The sequence below is a fragment of the Coregonus clupeaformis genome, unplaced genomic scaffold (assembly GCF_020615455.1).
Source record: "Coregonus clupeaformis isolate EN_2021a unplaced genomic scaffold, ASM2061545v1 scaf2769, whole genome shotgun sequence".
Lineage (NCBI taxonomy): Eukaryota > Metazoa > Chordata > Actinopteri > Salmoniformes > Salmonidae > Coregonus > Coregonus clupeaformis.
Genome location: NW_025536223.1, coordinates 39,999 through 58,592, shown reverse-complemented (window position 1 = coordinate 58,592; position 18,594 = coordinate 39,999). Strand labels below are relative to the sequence as shown.

Genomic DNA, 18,594 nt, shown 5'->3' with positions numbered 1-18,594 from the left:
ATTCATCACATAGTTCAAAGTGTTACACTCAGAGGTTAGTTGCATAATCTCCCCGGATCTGGGGAATAGATCAGGGAAATGTAATGACGTTTCATCACTCGCCTCCAGCTTCTCATCATCATCATCATCATCATCATCATCACTGTTAGTCTGAAGGTCCCCGTCCGGGGTGAGGAGTGCATACATTTCTGACATCTCAGTTTTGACAGGTTGTATAGCGGTGGTTATCACTCTAGTGCATAATGCTCTAATGCAGGGAATACAACAACATCCACATAAGGTGAGGATAGCTGTAAACACAGCAATTGAGGTCAAAATAGAGAACACTAATTGTTTATATTTGCCAAACATGTCTCCAAATCCATCCCACATTGACGTGTCAACCCCAGAGTGGTCTTTCATCTTGTTGTTGAGAGATCTAAGCCCCTCCAAGGCCTTAGTTAGACTTCCATCAGCTGCAGTATTATTGGGAATAAATGTACAACATTGGTCACCAAAAATAGAGCAGACTCCTCCTTTTTCTGCTAGAAGCATATCGACAGCAATACGGTTTTGGAAAGCCATAAGGGAGGTAGCTGACAATTGTTCGTGGATGGCGGAGAACCCTTCTTCAGTTTTATTCTAATTTCTGCACGTTATAGTGGATGTAGTTGATTCTGTCTACATTCTTGTTTATTGTACACCACCAACATAATGAGGATTCAAAACCTGCTGCTACTTGGTTTATTAATTTATACTCAGTAGGAACTCCTCTTGGAATTCCAATGCTGTCTATGTAGGTGGGATCATCTGACATTACTGATCTCTTTGGCCTGCTCTTCCAGGTGTGTGGGTAAACAGCGTTTACTGTGGTCAACAAATCAGTGACGGTGAGAGGTGTAATGGATACTGGCAATATCAATGACACTGAGGCGCAAAATCCTGTGGTATTGTATGGTAACCTGTCAAATAATCTATCATCTCCACACCACCACCAGATGTCACTGCGAGCCTTAGGTTTAAACGCCATGTTCACTGTTTCTACTGAGTAACATTGGGTGTCGTTTAATTTACCTAGTCTGACCCCAGCACCGGTTCTATTTATGCATGTAAAGTTTCCTACAGCTACCTTCTTTGAAAATAGAGGCTTTTGTTTTTCAGCAGTAGTCAAAGGATAAATTTTATCCCAACTGGAGCAGTTTTCTGACGGAATAGTTTTATTCATTACATCTACTAGACAGTCTAAACCCAGCGCTGAGGGCACCACTTGCAGCAGTGGTCTGGCTCCCATGCACTACTACACAGTCTGCTCCTGATGCTTTAGCTGCTTGCTCTACCATTAGGAGCCAGTTGTTGTCAATGCGTGATACCCCTGTGGTTATTTTGAACCAATCATCAGTTTCAGGTTTTATGTAGATCTTAGGTTTAATGGGGGAGCTAGATTTTGGGCCTGGCGTGATGTCTGGCAAGGTGTTAGAGATAGTGTCGTATTTGTCATAGTGACATTTGGGCACAGCAGTAACGTGGTACAGGGATCTTGAGCGTGTGGCCTCCAAATACATAAAGCTGGTCCGTGACACGGCAGGTTCTGATGCTCACTGAAACTGTCGGGCTGTCCGAAAGGTATTTGGGTTGTATTAATGTTCAGCATTATCTTTCTGTTTGTTTTTGTCAAAGAGACCTGTTTTTCCATTTTTTTAGAATTAGAAGAAAACCCAAACGACCCCTCTGACCATTTTCCTGTAGTGGTGAACACGTTTCCCCACCAATGCCCTGATTGTTTCATGCCACTACAGTCCAAATACCAGTCATAATCTTCCCAACTATCTAGACCGTAACCTCCTATTTTCAAGGTATTATCGAAAAGTGAACACCGCTTGAAAGGTGCTATTCTGATAGCAAAAATACAGTTCTTCTGTCTTATCCTGATCTCCATCTGTAGTATTACAAGGGTTTTTCAAAATCTTTTTCTGGATTTGCGACGGTTTGGTGTTATAATAGCCCACCCTTCTCTTCTGCACACTATGATTCTTCTCCCACAACAGTAATGACACCACTATAATCATTCCAACTATTCCACCCACTGCCACCATCTTTTTATGCGCTTGAGTGATCATTCTGCTGTAGATTGGAACTCCTCCTATTTACCTACAACAGAGTGGTGGACAATCTTCACCGGGTTTGAGACAACTGCAAACTAAAATTACAGTTCCCTTTGTAACCGGACTTTCTCTGGTGGTACGTTGAAGAGCTACAACGCTACAGCAGATACCATAGAGTTATCACTATGAAACATATAAGAATGGTGACTACGAACAGTATGATGGAAATAGTTATTTTAGACATGTCCAATTATTCTTTTACAGTGGGTCAAATGAATCCATGTACTACGTTCTGCAATCTTTACTGCGGTACCTGTGGTTAACAGCACTTGGTAGGGTCCTTCCCACTTAGGTGAGTGCCAATGCTTCTTCTTTATACTTTTATCAGGACCCAGTCTCCTGGTTCAACTAACTGGTCTTTCTGTAAGGACACAGAGGTTGTACCATCATCAGTTGATTCTGTCAATTGCTTTTGTTGTTGCAGCATTTTTCTCATGTAATCTGCTAGTGTGCTATCGTCATCAGTTTCCCATAAGTTTTTAAAACATGGTAATCTATAAGGTCTGCCAAACAACACTTCATAAGGGGTTAGACCATTTGTGAACCAGTGTTGGCTATCTTTATGCACTGGTACCGAGAAAAATGCATTACTGATATCCACTACGGTGAAATATTTAGCCTTTGGGTTTAATGAATTTAGCAACGTGTGTGGGTCTGCCACACATGGAGATCTTTGGATAACAGCATTGTTTACAGCTTGCAGATCTTGAACCATCCTCCACCCTGTTGATGGAGGTGCCTTTTTACTGGAAAAATTGGTGTATTGCACGGCGACTCAGCACATTCAATTAGCACACCTGCTTTCTCTAAACTTCAATCACTGGCTCTATTCCAATCATTGCATCTGGTTTTAGGGGGTATTGTTTTATCCTAGGGCGATGCTCTGTTTTAGGTCTTATTATTACAGGTGCTGCTCCTTTAACTAATCCCACATCTGTAGGTCCCTGGGACCATAGTTCTGATTGTCGTGTGAGGGCCATGCGTTCTTATTGTTGTGTGAGGGATCGTTTTGCAATCTCTGGCTATGTGTCCCTCTTTCCACATGACCAACATCCTCTAGGATTGTCATTTGCACGTATTCCCTGTCCTCTCCTTCGTATATATTTAATATTTAATCCAACCATCCCCCCTTTTTTGACACATGATTTGGCCATGTGTCAATATTACCACCTATCTAAACAATCACTTTAGTTAATATTGGTAATTCATTATCCAATTGTCATTCCTCCACTCTCTCTTCTGTTATTTTATGGTTCAAATCAAATATATTATTACCAAATTATAATCTTCTTCACAATTTTACAGTACTATAAATTACCCTCAACTTAGTAAAATAAACTATCTTAAAGTCCTCTCTCATGCCTTTAGAATTTACCAGTGTGGATGATTAAAATAACACCAGAATGTTAAAACAGAGTTCAGAGGCCATTGAAATCATTTAACGAACTGTTTAATCCCATAGTATACTAAACATTACCATTATTCTAAATATTTCATAAATGTTAGCTATCCCAAGTGTTCATTAAATCCTCATGACATTCATTCTCATAAGAAATCATATATACCCCAAACTCAGCCAAAAGCTAAAAAAAAAAAAAACTCCATAAAATTCACTGTGTGCTCCTCTAAGACCTATCACCCTTGACCTGCTGAAACCCCCCAAAATTGAAACAACAAGGCTTCATAAACATCATACTAGGTGTGTTGTTTTTTATTTGAAAACCCAATTTGAAAACAACCACAAATAGCCAGGCCTTAATTTGGTAGTTCACTTTTATGACCTAAATACGGCCTAACTTCACTACTGCTCCCCTAGCCCTTGGCAACATTCCAACGAGATGAGCTAATCTCTTTCTCCTGGTTATCCCCGGTCTTAACCCATCAATAATTGTTTGTATCAATCTAATTCCTCATTACTAATCTATAAAACCACTCAAAATTCCTCTATATACAAATGATTATTTAATTGATTACCCTAACTCTGCTACATGTGATCTCATCTCAAATGATCCATTATCAATTATCTGTTCAACCTTCTTTCCTCATCCTATCCTCGTTCTGTCTGCATTTTTTTTATTTTTTTTGTTGCAGCTCTTTTAGACCGGTGGTAGACAATTTTCCACTAAACTTGTACTTTTTTTTATCCAGTAACATAGGGGTTCTGTTGCTGTAGGATCTTCTTTTTGTACTACTTTCCAATCTTTGCACGGAAGGTTGTCAAGGAACTTTTGTTTTTCTTTGCTTTGTCCCTTCCCCATTTTGAACTAAATTTGGGCCCAGTGGGTTCTCAACACCTAGAGTGTTCTAACACTGGGTCTTAATCGAACAAGACGGTGATCAACAACCCTTTATGGTAAAACTCACTTCAACCTTTCCAGGTGGAGTTTTCTTACCTACAAGCATCCACAAAGGTTCACCGTTTACACCTTGTTCGTTTGGTATGAAATACAAATACCTAGTGGTGTTTATATTTCCAGTCACACTCTTACACTTTCATACAACTTTTATATGATTTTTTCGACACAGAGGACTCCGCCGTCCTACATAGAATTTAACTAGTTCAGTGACTAGAGGAGTCTACCCTCCACGGAATTTAACTGTTCGAAAACTACTTTACCTGATAGAGTCTAGAATTGTCAGGGTTTTTCTCTTTTCAACACAGAGGACTCCGCCGTCCTACGTAGAATTTAACTAGTTTGGTAACTAGAGAGTCTACCCTCCACGGAATTTAACTGTTTGAAAATTACTTTACTTCATTCACATTCATTCCTCTTTTTTTTATGAATTTTTTTACTCACAATTCTCTGCGTTCTTGGATCTACCTTCAACCATCGGATCCCAGCCCGCAAGGGAGGGACCAGTCCTGTAAAAGGGTCTTAATGCTGTGGCCACAGACTTGTCTGGATCTCACTCGCCCGCTGGGATCGTCAGGTATCTTGGCATCCGGCTCGAAGGACCATTTAAATGTTAGGTTTAAACCCCAACATTTATAAGAATAACCTGCACAAGAAAAGACACAGAGAATTGAGTATATTTTACTTGCAAGGAGAGTGCTCGGAGACTGCTCAGTTACAAATCCTCCAAAACCACTCTGAATCAGTCTCCGCTCCTCTTGCATTTTATTAAGTTAGGAACGCCTAGTTACAGAAGGTTTCAACTGCTAATGGGGAAGGGTGCATAAACAGATCCAGTTGAAACCAGTTCACATATTCCATTATCTGAGTGTGACTTCTTCTATCTTGGTACGCTGTCCGAGCGTGCCTATTCTGAGATTAGTTGTTTTTCTAACTCATGCAGCTGGTTCCTCCAGCTGCGACGCGACCTTGACTGCTTCTATCTTCCTCACATTCACTGTCCTACTCACACAAGCACACATTATGAAAATAACAATTCAGTACTGAAATGGCATAATGAAATATAGTAAATGAGTAGAATAACTTATGTACAATTTCTCCAACAATCCTAATTACGTGCATTGACTGAATGTGTTATGATTGATTTATGCATTGCAGGTGTCCGGTTTTGATTTGGAGGATATGGTAGTGGACATCGGTTACTGGTTCAAGGGTAGCACAAATCGGAAAGGATACCTGTCAGGTATGCATGTTTGATACTATTAAGTGTAATACTGAAATGCTGAGCTGTAGAAAATATATGATATGGATTTAATGTCTAAAACAGAGTTTTGTGAGCTCCATGAAGCGGAGTACATGGAGGTCCTCCTGCATATCTCGGTCCGTTGGCTAAGCCTTGAACGTTGTGTGACCAGGATCCTGAGGCTGTATGAACCTCTGGCCAGCTACTACAAATCTGCTAGTATGGTTATCAATTTTCAATTTCATTATGCAGCAACTACATGGATTGTTAGTCACATACTTGTATTAATGACAACCTCTTGTTTTGTGTTATTTATTGATTGATTCAAGATGAAAATCAGGCCAGGTTCAAGAGACTTGTGCAGACATTCACTGTCCCCATGACAGAAGTGTACCTGCTGTTCTTTCAAGCCACCGTACCAACTTTCACTTCTTTCAACTTGCTGCTTCAGAGAGAGCAGTCATCAATATTTTTGTTACATGATGAGGTGGGATTGGATTTTGCAGTTTTTTCCATTCTGTGTTTCTTGCTGATATCTGCAGGGGTCCTCTAAAACAGGTTTCACCTACTATTTTTGTAAATGTCTGTTATAGATGGTGAAATTGTGACGCAAGCTATGTTCCAAGTTTATGGTTCCAGCAGCTCTGCAGTGCCATGAGGAGCCTTGTGAAATTGCCTTTGAAGAAAAGGCAAACCATTTACCAGGTTAGTATTTGACTATTATTATGATCAAACACTGTGATATGTGATATTTAGCCTTGTACATTATACCGATATGCTGTATTGGGTTCACAACCAGGGCTAAAATTAACAGATTACTCGACGAGGGTGACATCACACCACAGCAGGTGGATTCATTCCATGAAGCTGTGTTGTGTTTCCTAACAAGTGCTGTGGACTATGCACTTAAGAAGCTGCCACTGGAAGAGCCACTGATCAAGCACGCACAATTTGTAGATGTACGGCAGAGGGCTGAAAGTGACATCAAGATGTCCTGTACTTTGTTGAAAGGTTCGTTTTTTTTCTCTAATTATTGTCTTTCATCTTAGCTAAAAATACCCTGTGTTTTATGATGAGGTGTGTTCACTCCTAAACTGCACATGAGATATTCTTATGTGGCTTCTCCTCAAAGATGTGTATGAACTGCTGCTGGTTGATGACTATATACCTAAAAACGTAACAACTTGTAACTCTACTTTCATAAATAGGTTTCCCCATCTCCTCCCATACCATTGGCCAGAGGAGCATGACCTTCTGGGTGAGGAGTTTATAAATTATCAGACCATGCCAATGATATCCCTGCAGGACTAAACTGAAATGGAAAGCTTCTGGGCTGAAATGGCAACCCGGAAGCATAATGTAATTTTTTTTTCCTTTTTTGTCTTTTCTTTTGGCAGGTGTGGCTTGGCTACATCTGTTGCTTAAAATTGTTGCATGCATATATGTGTCATGCATGTTTCAAATTATGCATGTTTTTATCTGAACTTTGTTAATGGATCAACCTACAGTATATTCACAGTATTAATCAATAAAAAATCAAGGTATGTTTTTCCATTGTGTTTTGGTGCATTTTCCATAGGTGACAGGAGCCAAAGAATTCGAGAGGCTTGCTGCCGTCGCCAAGCTTGTCCTGGTGTTGCCCCATGCAAACGCAGATGCTGAGAGGGTGTTTTCAGTTGTGGGACTGAACAAAACCAAGAGAAGAAACAGCCTAGCATTGGATGGCACCCTGTCCTCAATAATGACCATAAAGATGGCCAATCTGGAGCCCTGCTTCAAATGGGAGCCCCCTCCGATATCATCAAGGCCTCCAAGAAGGCCACAGGCCAGTATAACCATGCCGACAGATCATAGACAAGAGGCCCATTTGAGATGAGCCAGGTCTGCGCAGAATCGATCACCGGCGATCACCGCCCAATGCATGCTGGTTAGATTTGTGTCCGACTTGATCCCCGACTTTCTCTGACGTCATGCACACGCGGGCAACGATAACCTCATGAGATCAAGGCAGCCGCAGTTCTGAGATGCAGGCAGTGCAATTGCTTTTCACCGACTGCAGGACCCAGGCGGACCCAGGACAAAAACTCACTATGTTAACATATGCTATTCCACATAAACATCTAAATGTTTTTCTACAACAATATTAATAGTTAGCTATACCAGTGCAATGACCTATGGCACACTTTCACAACTCGTAGTGCTACATTCTCACTGCCAAGGACATGATCAGCGACTAATATATTCTTAGCAACACGGTTACACAGTATAACACTGTTTTATATAAATTGCACACACTTCACCTGAGCTTTTAGTGCCTCTGCAATGAGCTGAGCCCCAGTCACATCTTCCATTATTATTGTCGAGAAATCTGTTCAAAGTGCAAACGCGGTTAGCAATGCTTTCTTGGACTTGTTGTTCAGTAGCTTATAAATCGTGTTTAGATCTCTTGCAAATCATTAGTTTTTGTCTGCTTTCCAGCATGCATTACATGAGTAGCTTTTTCTTCTTCAGTGGGGTTTATAGACAGTTGGCATCCAACGTTATGGTGCATTACTGCCCCCTATTGTACAGAAGTGTGGACATGAGCCGTGCAATAGCAGTCATGAATATTTAATAAACTAGTAGCATTTTTCTTTTTTTATTGCAAGAAATACATAATAAGCCCTCATTATGTGTTTATAACTGCACTTAACTTAACACTTAACTCAATTAAGTCATTATGAGTGTATGACAGTATGAAAAAAATTACAAATTATGCACTCACTAACTGTAAGTCGCTCTGGATAAGAGCTTCTGCTAAATGACTAAAATGTAAAATGTAAATGACTTGAGTGTATGCATTATAGATATAGGCTTTTTTTTTTTTTTTTTTTATTTTTTAGTCATTTAGCAGACGCTCTTATCCAGAGCGACTTACAGTTAGTGAATACATATATATATATATATATATAATTTTTTTTTACTGGCCCCCCCGTGGGAAACGAACCCACTCCCTGGCGTTGCAAACGCCATGCTCTATCAACTGAGCTACATCCCTGCCGGCCATTCCCTCCCCTACCCTGGACGATGCTGGGCCAATTGTGCGCCGCCCATGAGTCTCCCGGTCGCGCCGGCTGCGACAGAGCCTGGATTCATAGAAAGTGTTACAAATGTTCTCCTGTCATCTTATAGGAGATCCATTCATGGATTTAGTTATGGCTTGAGAATGTGACTGGTCTACGGAGTTCTCCTTTATGTCTGTCTTTGTATGTGACAACAACTTTTCTGTATTATGTGTATTTCCACAATCAATAATCATAAACGGTACTTCACTATGAATACTTTTGACTATGTGATTTGAAGTACTTTACCGTTATCTTGCACATACATGAAGACTACTATAGACAGAAATCAATGCAGTAATGTTTTATTAAATAAAGGCTCTGATTAAAATATAATATTAATAAAATCAGGCATTTGGCTAATTCTTCTTCCCAGAAGCTCCTCTGAATGGTTTGGAGATGGCTCTGGAGAGAGCGTGTAACACCCTGACTATGAGTGGGCGTTTACGGGACTGGGACTCCTGGGGAGCAGGGGCCGGTGTGGTTGTCAGGTCCTCCTTGGGAGGGGAAGTGGATGGAACCTCTGGAACCTCACACTCAGCATCTGTCATAAGAACATTTCATAATCAGAAAATGAATGTGTGTGTTTGTGTCTGTCCGTCTGCCTGCCTGTCCGTCTGCCTGCCTGTCCGTCTGCCTGCCTGCCTGTCTGTCTGTCTGCCTGCCCGTCCGTCTGCCTGTCCGTCTGTCTGCCTGCCTGTCTGCCTGTCTGTCTGTCTGCCTGCCTGTCCGTCTGCCTGCCTGTCCGTCTGCCTGTCTGTCTGTCTGTCTGTCTGTCTGTCTGTCTGTCTGTCTGTCTGTCTGTCTGTCTGCCTGTCCGTCTGCCTGCCTGCCTGCCTGTCTGTCTGTCTGCCTGCCTGTCCGTCTGCCTGTCTGTCCGTCGGTCTGCCTGTATCTGTTGTCACTGTTTTAACAAGCTTGTCATAGGGTGATACATCAATATGACATTATCGATGCTTATCACTTACCCTGTGAAATATGAGTCTCTCTGAGACGTTTGGTAGGCAGTGCATCCTGTTTAGGGTGGCTCTTCGGTTCCCCTTTTGTCTTGAACAGCTGTTGACAAAACACATCAGGACAACTGAGCCTGTGTAAAATACAGAGTGTGCATCCCAAAATGCACCCTATTCGCTACGTAAGGCACTACTTTTGAAAAGGGCCCATAGAGCGCTGGTAAAAAGTAGTGCACTATATAGGGAATAGGGTGCCATTTGGGACATAGCCATTGACTCTCTCCCATGTGTATTAGGATTGCATTACAGCGTCCTCACTCAACCTCCTAAAGACAATGACAACAGTTTTGTTCTAATGCTGAGAGACAATAGGGGTGTAGTGAATCTGTAGGGTAAAATTCAGCCCTGCCTTACAGATGTAATCTCAAAACACAGAGCACCCTACCTTAATCATGATCTTTGGAAACTTATGCATTTTCGGTAGGAAACGCCACTTCCTGTTCTTCTTAGTCTCTTCCCCTCTGGCAGAGGGAAGGCGGGCCATGCCGTCAGCCTTTACATCAGCCGGGCTAAGGCTCCTGGCAGGGAATTCCTCAGTAGCATTAAGGTCAGCTACAACACCATGAGTGATGTCACTTGTGGCATTGCTGGTGTCTGAGTGAGAAGAGCACGCTAGTGTGACCGACCTGTGTACAATAACTGGGAGAAGAGGACGCAGCCATTGAAGTCAGTCACTGCATCCCAAATGGCATTCTCTTCACTTTATAGTGCACTACTTTTGACCAGGACCCATAGGGTCTGGTCAAAAGTAGTGCACTCAATATGGAAGAAGGTGCCATTTTGGACACAACCAGTGAATTTTACATCATAAAACGCAATGTATTGAGCATCATGTTACAATTAAGTCCTATGCAGATGAAAAGAGGTACTTTCACTTACCATCCTCCATTGTAGACTTGGACACATAAGTCAGGCTGTCCATCACCACGTCTGTCATCAACTTGATGACCTGATCCAAAACCATTTCAGCTGATGGTGGCAAAGGCCTTCCCATACACTGCCCCAGGAGTCTCCTAACAGAAGTCTGGGCAAAGTTGTAAATGAGCTCTGAGGCATCGTCCTTTGACAGCTTCCTCAGGGCTGGTTTAGGCAGCGCTGGTTGAGAGAGGCTTCTGTGGCCAACCATGGATTGAAGCTGACGGTTTATGGTTATCTCCTGAATGAGACCATGGACCTTTGCGATCAGGTTGCCAGATGCACCTTGAAGGGCTTCAACTGACAGGAGCCTATCCAGATGTTCTTCTGCTGAAGTCATCTCTGGGTCGTCCGTCTTCAATGTGCCCATTATAGTTTTCACTATGATATTGGTGTCAGATATGTTTATTTCTTGTTGGCTCACAAGCGTTGACCGTGAACCTGTCTCGTCCATTGCGATAGAGGTATGGGATTCTGTCCTTGTGATCTCATCGGCAGCGCTCATGTCAGGCAACTGGTCAAGGCTCTCCATGTTAGTGGCTATCAGACACTCCTCACTTGCAATCTGCCCAACAGATGAACTCTCAGAGTTGGCCACTCTACACTTGATCACATTTAGGATCAAGCTGAGCGTCTTCTTTGCAGTTTTGCTAAAGCCTTCTTGGCTGACTGCCACTGTTACGTCTTTTAGAGCCACAAGAGGTTTGCAACTTTCACTCAATCCACTGCCGTGGAGAGGAGAGGCTCTCTTCAAACCGTTGTTGCTCACAACTGACATACTCCTGGTGGGCAGAGTGACATCCTCACTGCATGTGTCAATTACATGGTGGTCTGTTGAAGAGCCACTCGAAGACAGAAGGGTTTTAGACCTTTTAGCCAAACAGACTTTTGACAAAGGCTTCTCACTTCTCACAGACGGAGGGCGGCTCCTGTCCTCAACAAGAGCAGTGTCAGCGGACTTAGAACGTCTGAGTGTCTCCACAGGGGTGGAGTCCAGCACATATTTGGCTGTGGTGACTGACACTGGTGGAAAAGAGAAAAAGATGTTCAGTCTATCCTTTACTCTGTGGTACATGGTTTGAGCAGCATCCAATAAGTTGTCAAAGACAACTCTGGGTTTGAGCTGGAACTCCAGCTTTTTCTCTCCTAGTGGGAAGGAGTCTGCGTCGTCCACAGTGTACTGGGATACACTTTCAAGGTCTTGCATGATAATATTTACTATATCTTCGGCTGTAGAAACCGCATGGTGTGAGAAGGTGGTGCTAGGCATGCTCTGTAGCAAAGAATGGCTGGCTTTGCTAGCAGCTCTGAGAATGGTCTCATTCACAATGTGTTTGGCCTTAGCTCGGAACTCAGCACTGTGAAAGCTCTGGATAGAAATGTTAGAGGTTCTGCTGGCTGCACTAAGAGATCGCGTGAGTGTGGCAATCTCGGCTGACGTCACATCACTCGAAATGGTGAGGTCCTCCAATTTCGAAATTATCGAGTCCAACTTCTGGTTGAAGTCGAAGGATGAATTTGACGTGCTCTCCCCAACGGAAGCGGAGCAGTTTTCCCTTTGAAGTGTCCACCCTCAGCACCGAGATCACCTGTTTGATTACCCCTTTAGTGCAGGTGTCGAGGGTGAGCTGGTAGGCTGAGGCTGAGGACTTAGAAGGGGTCTTACTGTCTGTCTTCTGTACAGGAGACACTGCCAAAGTGGCCTCAGTTACAGGAGATTCCTGCACAGTGGCCTCAGTTACAAGTAGTCCAGTTGCAGAAAGCTCGATTTGCACAGGAGTATTTTTTTCCCTCAGTGAGATGGTGGGAGGTGAACAGCTTCCTTAGTTTGTCCAGGGTTTTGGTATAAATCTTCTGGGAACCTGAACTCACTTCCACCCAGAACATTTTGCGACCTGATTTCGTACGCTTGGAGGCCTTATTGACCTCATATACCTCAAGCAGGTCGGAAATAATTCCACCAAAGAGATCAGAGGATGCCTCCTCAATATTCTCTGAGGAAACATGGACAGATAGGATTTCCGACAGTTTCCCACAAGTGTCGGTTTTATCCAGCGCAGCAGTATATGTCACAGCTGCATCCTGAATGACCTGAGTGATGCATTGCTCAGCTTTGACAATATACTCCTCCACTGGTTGACCATGGAGGATGTCAACTTTATCAGCAGGGAGCTCCTTCTGAATACTCACATTCTCCTCTGATGGGCATGGGTTGTTGAAGATAATGCTCTCAGTGACCATCTTAGAGGAGGCGAGAGATGAGTCGAGAAGCAGAGATCTGTATATTGTCGAGGTGGACATCTCTGGGTGCTTTATCACAGCAGCCACCTCCAAAATGGCCGACGGGCCCCGGAGGATGTCAGAGATATCCATGTCCTCAATGGTCTCTACCAGAGACGATAGTAGGTCTCTGGCTGCCAGGTTGGTAGGTCTCTGGTTCTCGAGCTCTGTTTTGATTGCTTGACAGGCAGTTACCAGAGCAACAACAGAGCGAGAACACAACTGCTTCAAGGTGGAGTCAGAAAAAGATGATGACAGATCTGTCATGGACATGGTGGAGAGTTGACTCTCAGAGACAAACGGGCTGAGTTTGACAGACACCTGTCTGACCAAGTCCCCAGCAAGAGCTCTCATATCTATTGCTCCACTAGCTGAGTTGTGGGAGCAGGCACTCTGTGGCCTTGACGGGTTCCTGTTATCCAAAAATCCTGTTATCCAAAAAACCTCAAGTACAAGATCCACAACATCGGATGACACTTCTATCATTCTGTTGTCGGACAGAAATGTACTTGGATGAATGGTGCCTGCATTCACAGTCCAGTCGCAAATGGAGTTGTTGGACTGACTCTGGACTAGTGGAACTAGACAGGTTTCACTTGGACCTTGGCCAAAGAGCTCTGCCATTTTGAGCAGAACTGATCTTAAGACCTTCGACTTGGAAATGTTCAGCAGTGGGTCGTTGTTGGACAGTCTGGTGGATGGTCTGCTAGCCGATCTGTGAACCACTAGGCTTTGTATTTCTGCCGAAATGGCAGTTAGAAAATAGGTCAAGGGGCTGGTCGCTCTCCCCTCATTTCCTCCGTTGATTTTAGCCTTGATGATGCTATCTATGATGATGACTATGACCTGTCCAGCCAGAGGACCCAAGATGGCCTCAAGCTCCCTCTCTAACTCAAGGGGAGACTTGTGGCCGAGCGCAATATGCTCTATGGCATGGGAATACATCTTAGAAGTCGCCATGCTTAGCATCTCTTGGGCAAACTGTTGACTTGCTGAGATACTTCCAGTCAGCAGAACTAGAGTTCCCTGACTGACACTTCGCATTAGCTCAGCCCATCTGGAGTTGAGAAGGTTTATAACCAACTCGACAATACCCATCATAAACTTGCCGTCCGTTGACATTTTGCTAGGTCTGTATTTCTCCTGTCTACTCCGTTTGGGCGGCGGTACGATGTCACCCTGCGACTGGCCGCTCTGGACCATGTCGAAGACAGAGTCCTCAGAGATGCCAAACACAGATCTCAGTGGTGCTGAGTGTGGTCTGTGTCTCATCTCTCTATCGCCACCCTCAGGTGAGGAGACATATCGCTCATTGTCCTCACTCAGCAAAGAGGTCAAACACCTGCAGAATGCACAATAGAAATTAATAATACATGGTAACAAAATAAAAAAATATGATCCAAGAATTTGGGACACAAACTCAACCTTGTTATTGTTATTCAAAGGAAACATTGTGAACCATCTCAAACCACACTCAGTCCAAACATTAACATTTAGAGTAAACTTTTTAGAGTGGTTGTGTAGTATCTAAGTAGTATTTCTCACTAAGTGGATCTGGAATGGATATTTGTACCTATAACAGGAAAGACCTGCAAAAAGAGGAGGGGATAGAGCTAGGTATCTGTGAGAGGAGGGGATAGGGCTAGGTACCTGTGAGAGGAGGGGATAGGGCTAGGTACCTGTGAGAGGAGAGGATAGGGCTAGGTACCTGTGAGAGGAGGGGATAGGGCTAGGTACCTGTGAGAGGCATGGATAGGGCTAGGTACCTGTGAGAGGAGGGGATAGGGGTAGGTACCTGTGAGAGGCATGGATAGGGCTAGGTACCTGTGAGAGGAGGGGATAGGGCTAGGTACCTGTGAGAGGAGGGGAAAGGCGTGGGAGTGCGTGTGCTGCAGGCGGTTCTGGCGCTGGTGCACCTGCTGGGTCCTCCACTACAGCTGAATCTGACGCTGCGGCCAAGAGAGGTCACCTCTCCTGCCTCATTACTTCCTGATCCAGAAGAGCTTGGCGAATCAGAGAGCTCTATCTGCATGGTGAGGTCAAGGGCGGGAACAACCACAGTGGATGTAGACTCCATCACCCATGCTACAATATCCATGCACTTGGCACTAAACTCATGTCTGCTCATCTGCAATGTTAAAAGACCATCCAGAGTTAGTTTGTTAAAGGGGCTGCACTGATATAAAACGTAGAACCATTTACTCAAGCTAGTCAATTAAAGCAGTGGTTCAGGATTAAAGGTCCTGCAGGATTTCCACAAATGAATGTTTGGTCCATTTTACCAACATTAACTACTTTAGAGGTGACTATAACTCACCCCGGCACGCATATTCTCACTCAGCAGATTCCAATGGCTGAAAAGTAAATAAATGCAAGTACACAATGAACTACATGACATTACCTCTATTATCTTAGACTACGTTATGGATGGACATGACCTCTATTATTTTAGATTACGTTATGGATGGACATTACCTCTATTATTTTAGATTACGTTATGGATGGACATTACCTCTATTATTTTAGATTACGTTATGGATGGACATTACCTCTATTATTTTAGATTACGTTATGGATGGACATTACCTCTATTATCTTAGATTACGTTATGGATGGACATTACCTCTATTATCTTAGACTACGTTAAGGATGGACCTCTATGGAACTAGGCCACACCCAGACATCCCTGATTGGTTATTTGGTCCGTTGAGTCCTTTGTATTGGCCCGAGACTATGGGAGACTCTCAATCTCCTCACCTCCTTCTCAAAACCCATTGGATGAGAAGGTCAGAAGGGCGGGACCTCTGGCTTTCTCATCCAATGGGTTTTGAGAAGAGAGGACACGAGGAGTATGCAATTGAGATAGGGAACATATCTAGGGGATGCATGGGGAAGCCAAAGAGCAACTTACTCGTCCTTCATGTCCTGCACAAAGGTGTGTAGGTCTGGGTAGCTTCTCTTTCCCCTGCTGAGGGTGAGGCTGGTCTGGGAAGTTTCATCCTTATGGGTCACGGTAGTGAAGGTCACCACTGCAGCCTGATGGCGACAACAGAAAGCAGAGTTAGGCTGGAATTCAATTTTGCGTCATTAAAACACAAAATATCTCAATGAAATGTCATCCATGTAATAGAAAAATACATCATACCTCCTGTGACTGAGATGGGATGGCAACAGCCTCGTCCAACTCACTCTCTCCTTCAACCTCCTGCGACTGAGATGGGATGGCAACAGCCTCGTCCAAATCACTCTCTCCTTCAACCTCCTGCGACTGAGATGGGATGGCAACAGCCTCGTCCCAACTCACTCTGTCCTTCAACCTCCTGCGACTGAGATGGGATGGCAACAGCCTCGTCCAACTCACTCTCTCCTTCAACCTCCTGCGACTGAGATGGGATGGCAACAGCCTCGTCCAACTCACTCTCTCCTTCAACCTCCTGCGACTGAGATGGGATGGCAACAGCCTCGTCCAAATCACTCTCTCCTTCAACCTCCTGCGACTGAGATGGGATGGCAACAGCCTCGTCCAACTCACTCTCTACTTCAACCTCCTGCGACCGAGATGGGATGGCAACAGCCTCGTCCAACTCACTCTCTCCTTCAACCTGCTGCGACCGAGATGGGATGGCAACAGCCTCGTCCAACTCACTCTCCTTCAACCTCCTGCGACCGAGATGGGATGGCAACAGCCTCGTCCAACTCACTCTCTCCTTCAACCTCCTGCGACTGAGATGGGATGGCAACAGCCTCGTCCAACTCACTCTCTCCTTCAACCTCCTGCGACTGAGATGGGATGGCAACAGCCTCGTCCAACTCACTCTCTCCTTCAACCTCCTGCGACTGAGATGGGATGGCAACAGCCTCGTCCAACTCACTCTCTCCTTCAACCTCCTGCGACTGAGATGGGATGGCAACAGCCTCGTCCAACTCACTATCTCCTTCATCGTCCTGCGACTCAGATGGGATGGCAACAGCCTCGTCCAACTCACTCTCTCCTTCAACCTCCTGCGACTGAGATGGGATGGCAACAGCCTCGTCCAACTCACTCTCTTCTTCAACCTCCTGTGACTGAGTTGGGGTATCTGTGTCTAGAACAGCCTCGTCCAACTTGGTCAGTCTCTCAGCCTCTCTGTGATCTTTATGGGATCTAGATAGAGAAAAGGAATCTCTCTTAGGTCACTGCTATAATGTGAGTGTGAGGATGTGTAATTATAGAATTAGAATCACAGAATTAGAATGAATCATTCTAGAATTAGAATAGAATCACTCAAATTATATGGCTCCAATACTCTTGAGATGACTCGGCCTATCCAGAGCCAAATATTTAGAGAATTCTGCCAACTTTTAAAAGGACTCCATGTTAGCGCCTTGGAGCCTTTCATTTATCCTTTCATTATAAGTAAATTCTAATTATAGATGTTCAGTTACATAGCACTGTTTAAAATGTCAACATTGCCCATGGGGAGCAAGCTGTCATATGGATATCTACTGTGTCATGTAATGTATACATAAACTCAGCAAAAAAATAAAACGTCCCTTTTTCAGGATCTTTCAAAGATAATTCGTAAAAATCCAAATATCTTCACAGATCTTCATTGTAAAGGGTTTAAACACTGTTTCCCATGCTAGTCCCCTGTAGCTCAGTTGGTAGAGCATGGCGCTTGCAACGCCAGGGTTGTGGGTTTGTTTCCCACGGGGGGCCAGTATGAAAATGTATGCACTCACTAACTGTAAGTCGCTCTGGATAAGAGTGTCTGCTAAATGACTAAAATGTAAAATGTTGTTCAATGAACCATAAACAATTAATGAACATGCACCTGTGCAACGGTCATTAAGACACTAACAGCTTACAGACGGTAGTTATGAAAACGTAGGACCCTAAAGAGGCCTTTCTACTGACTCTGAAAAACACCAAAAGAAAAATGCCCAGGGTCCCTGCTCATCTGCGTGAACGTGCCTTAGGCATGCTGCAAGGAGGCATGAGGACTGCAGATGTGGCCAGGGCAATAAATTGCAATGTCCGTACTGTGAGACGCCTAAGACAGAGCTACAGGGAGACAGGACGGACAGCTGATCATCCTCGCAGTGGCAGACCACGTGTAACAACATCTGCACAGGATCGGAACATCCTGCGGGACAGGTACAGGATGGCAACAACAACTGCCCGAGTTACACCAGGAACGCACAATCCCTCCATCAGTGCTCAGACTGTCCGTAATAGGCTGAGAGAGGCTGGACTGAGGGCTTGTAGGCCTGTTGTAAGGCAAGTCCTCACCAGACATCACCGGCAACAACGTCGCCTATGGGCACAAACACACCGTCGCTGGACCAGACAAGACTGGCAAAAAAGTGCTCTTCACTGACGAGTCGCGGTTTTGTCTCACCAGGGGTGATGGTCGGATTCGTGTTTATCGTCGAAGGAATGAGCGATACACCAAGGCCTGTACTCTGGAGCGGGATCGATTTGGAGGTGGATGGTCCGTCATGGTCTTGGGCGGTGTGTCACAGCATCATCGGACTACGCTTGTTGTCATTGCAGGAAATCTCAAC

General features: G+C 44.2%; 2 protein-coding genes and 1 long non-coding RNA gene across 3 annotated transcripts; all 3 read right to left on the bottom strand.

The window, feature by feature from the left end:
• Window positions 1-1,954: 1,954 nt before the first annotated feature.
• LOC123489132 lies at window positions 1,955-5,213 on the bottom strand. Its single transcript, XR_006660452.1, has 2 exons — window positions 4,940-5,213; window positions 1,955-2,502 (listed from the first exon to the last, which is right to left on the bottom strand). It is a non-coding gene; the product is annotated as an uncharacterized LOC123489132 (long non-coding RNA).
• Window positions 5,214-9,128: 3,915 nt separating this feature from the next.
• On the bottom strand, window positions 9,129-12,317 carry LOC123489131. The gene is made up of 4 exons (XM_045219814.1): window positions 10,732-12,317; window positions 10,238-10,446; window positions 9,808-9,895; window positions 9,129-9,383 (listed from the first exon to the last, which is right to left on the bottom strand). The coding sequence occupies exons 1-4, from the start codon at window positions 12,035-12,037 to the stop codon at window positions 9,199-9,201; spliced, it is 1,788 nt and encodes a 595-aa protein (XP_045075749.1). The 5' UTR covers window positions 12,038-12,317; the 3' UTR covers window positions 9,129-9,198.
• Window positions 12,318-12,328: 11 nt separating this feature from the next.
• On the bottom strand, window positions 12,329-16,228 carry LOC123489130. The gene is made up of 5 exons (XM_045219813.1): window positions 16,193-16,228; window positions 15,959-16,083; window positions 15,365-15,401; window positions 14,901-15,175; window positions 12,329-14,389 (listed from the first exon to the last, which is right to left on the bottom strand). The coding sequence occupies exons 2-5, from the start codon at window positions 15,967-15,969 to the stop codon at window positions 12,502-12,504; spliced, it is 2,211 nt and encodes a 736-aa protein (XP_045075748.1). The 5' UTR covers window positions 15,970-16,083; window positions 16,193-16,228; the 3' UTR covers window positions 12,329-12,501.
• Window positions 16,229-18,594: the final 2,366 nt, after the last annotated feature.

Excerpts from the sequence above, each read along its gene's own strand:
- LOC123489131 (XM_045219814.1), bottom strand. The coding sequence starts at position 12,037 with ATGCCTAGCACCACCTTCTCACACCATGCGGTTTCTACAGCCGAAGAT. Across the intron at positions 9,896-10,237 it reads TTCCAAAGATCATGATTAAG|CTGTTCAAGACAAAAGGGGA; the intron begins GTAGGGTGCTCT and ends TTTTGTCAACAG. Across the intron at positions 9,384-9,807 it reads AGAGACTCATATTTCACAGG|ATGCTGAGTGTGAGGTTCCA; the intron begins GTAAGTGATAAG and ends TTCTTATGACAG.
- LOC123489130 (XM_045219813.1), bottom strand. Across the intron at positions 15,176-15,364 it reads GTGAGAATATGCGTGCCGGG|ATGAGCAGACATGAGTTTAG; the intron begins GTGAGTTATAGT and ends TTAACATTGCAG. Across the intron at positions 14,390-14,900 it reads CCTTTCCCCTCCTCTCACAG|GTGTTTGACCTCTTTGCTGA; the intron begins GTACCTAGCCCT and ends TGCATTCTGCAG.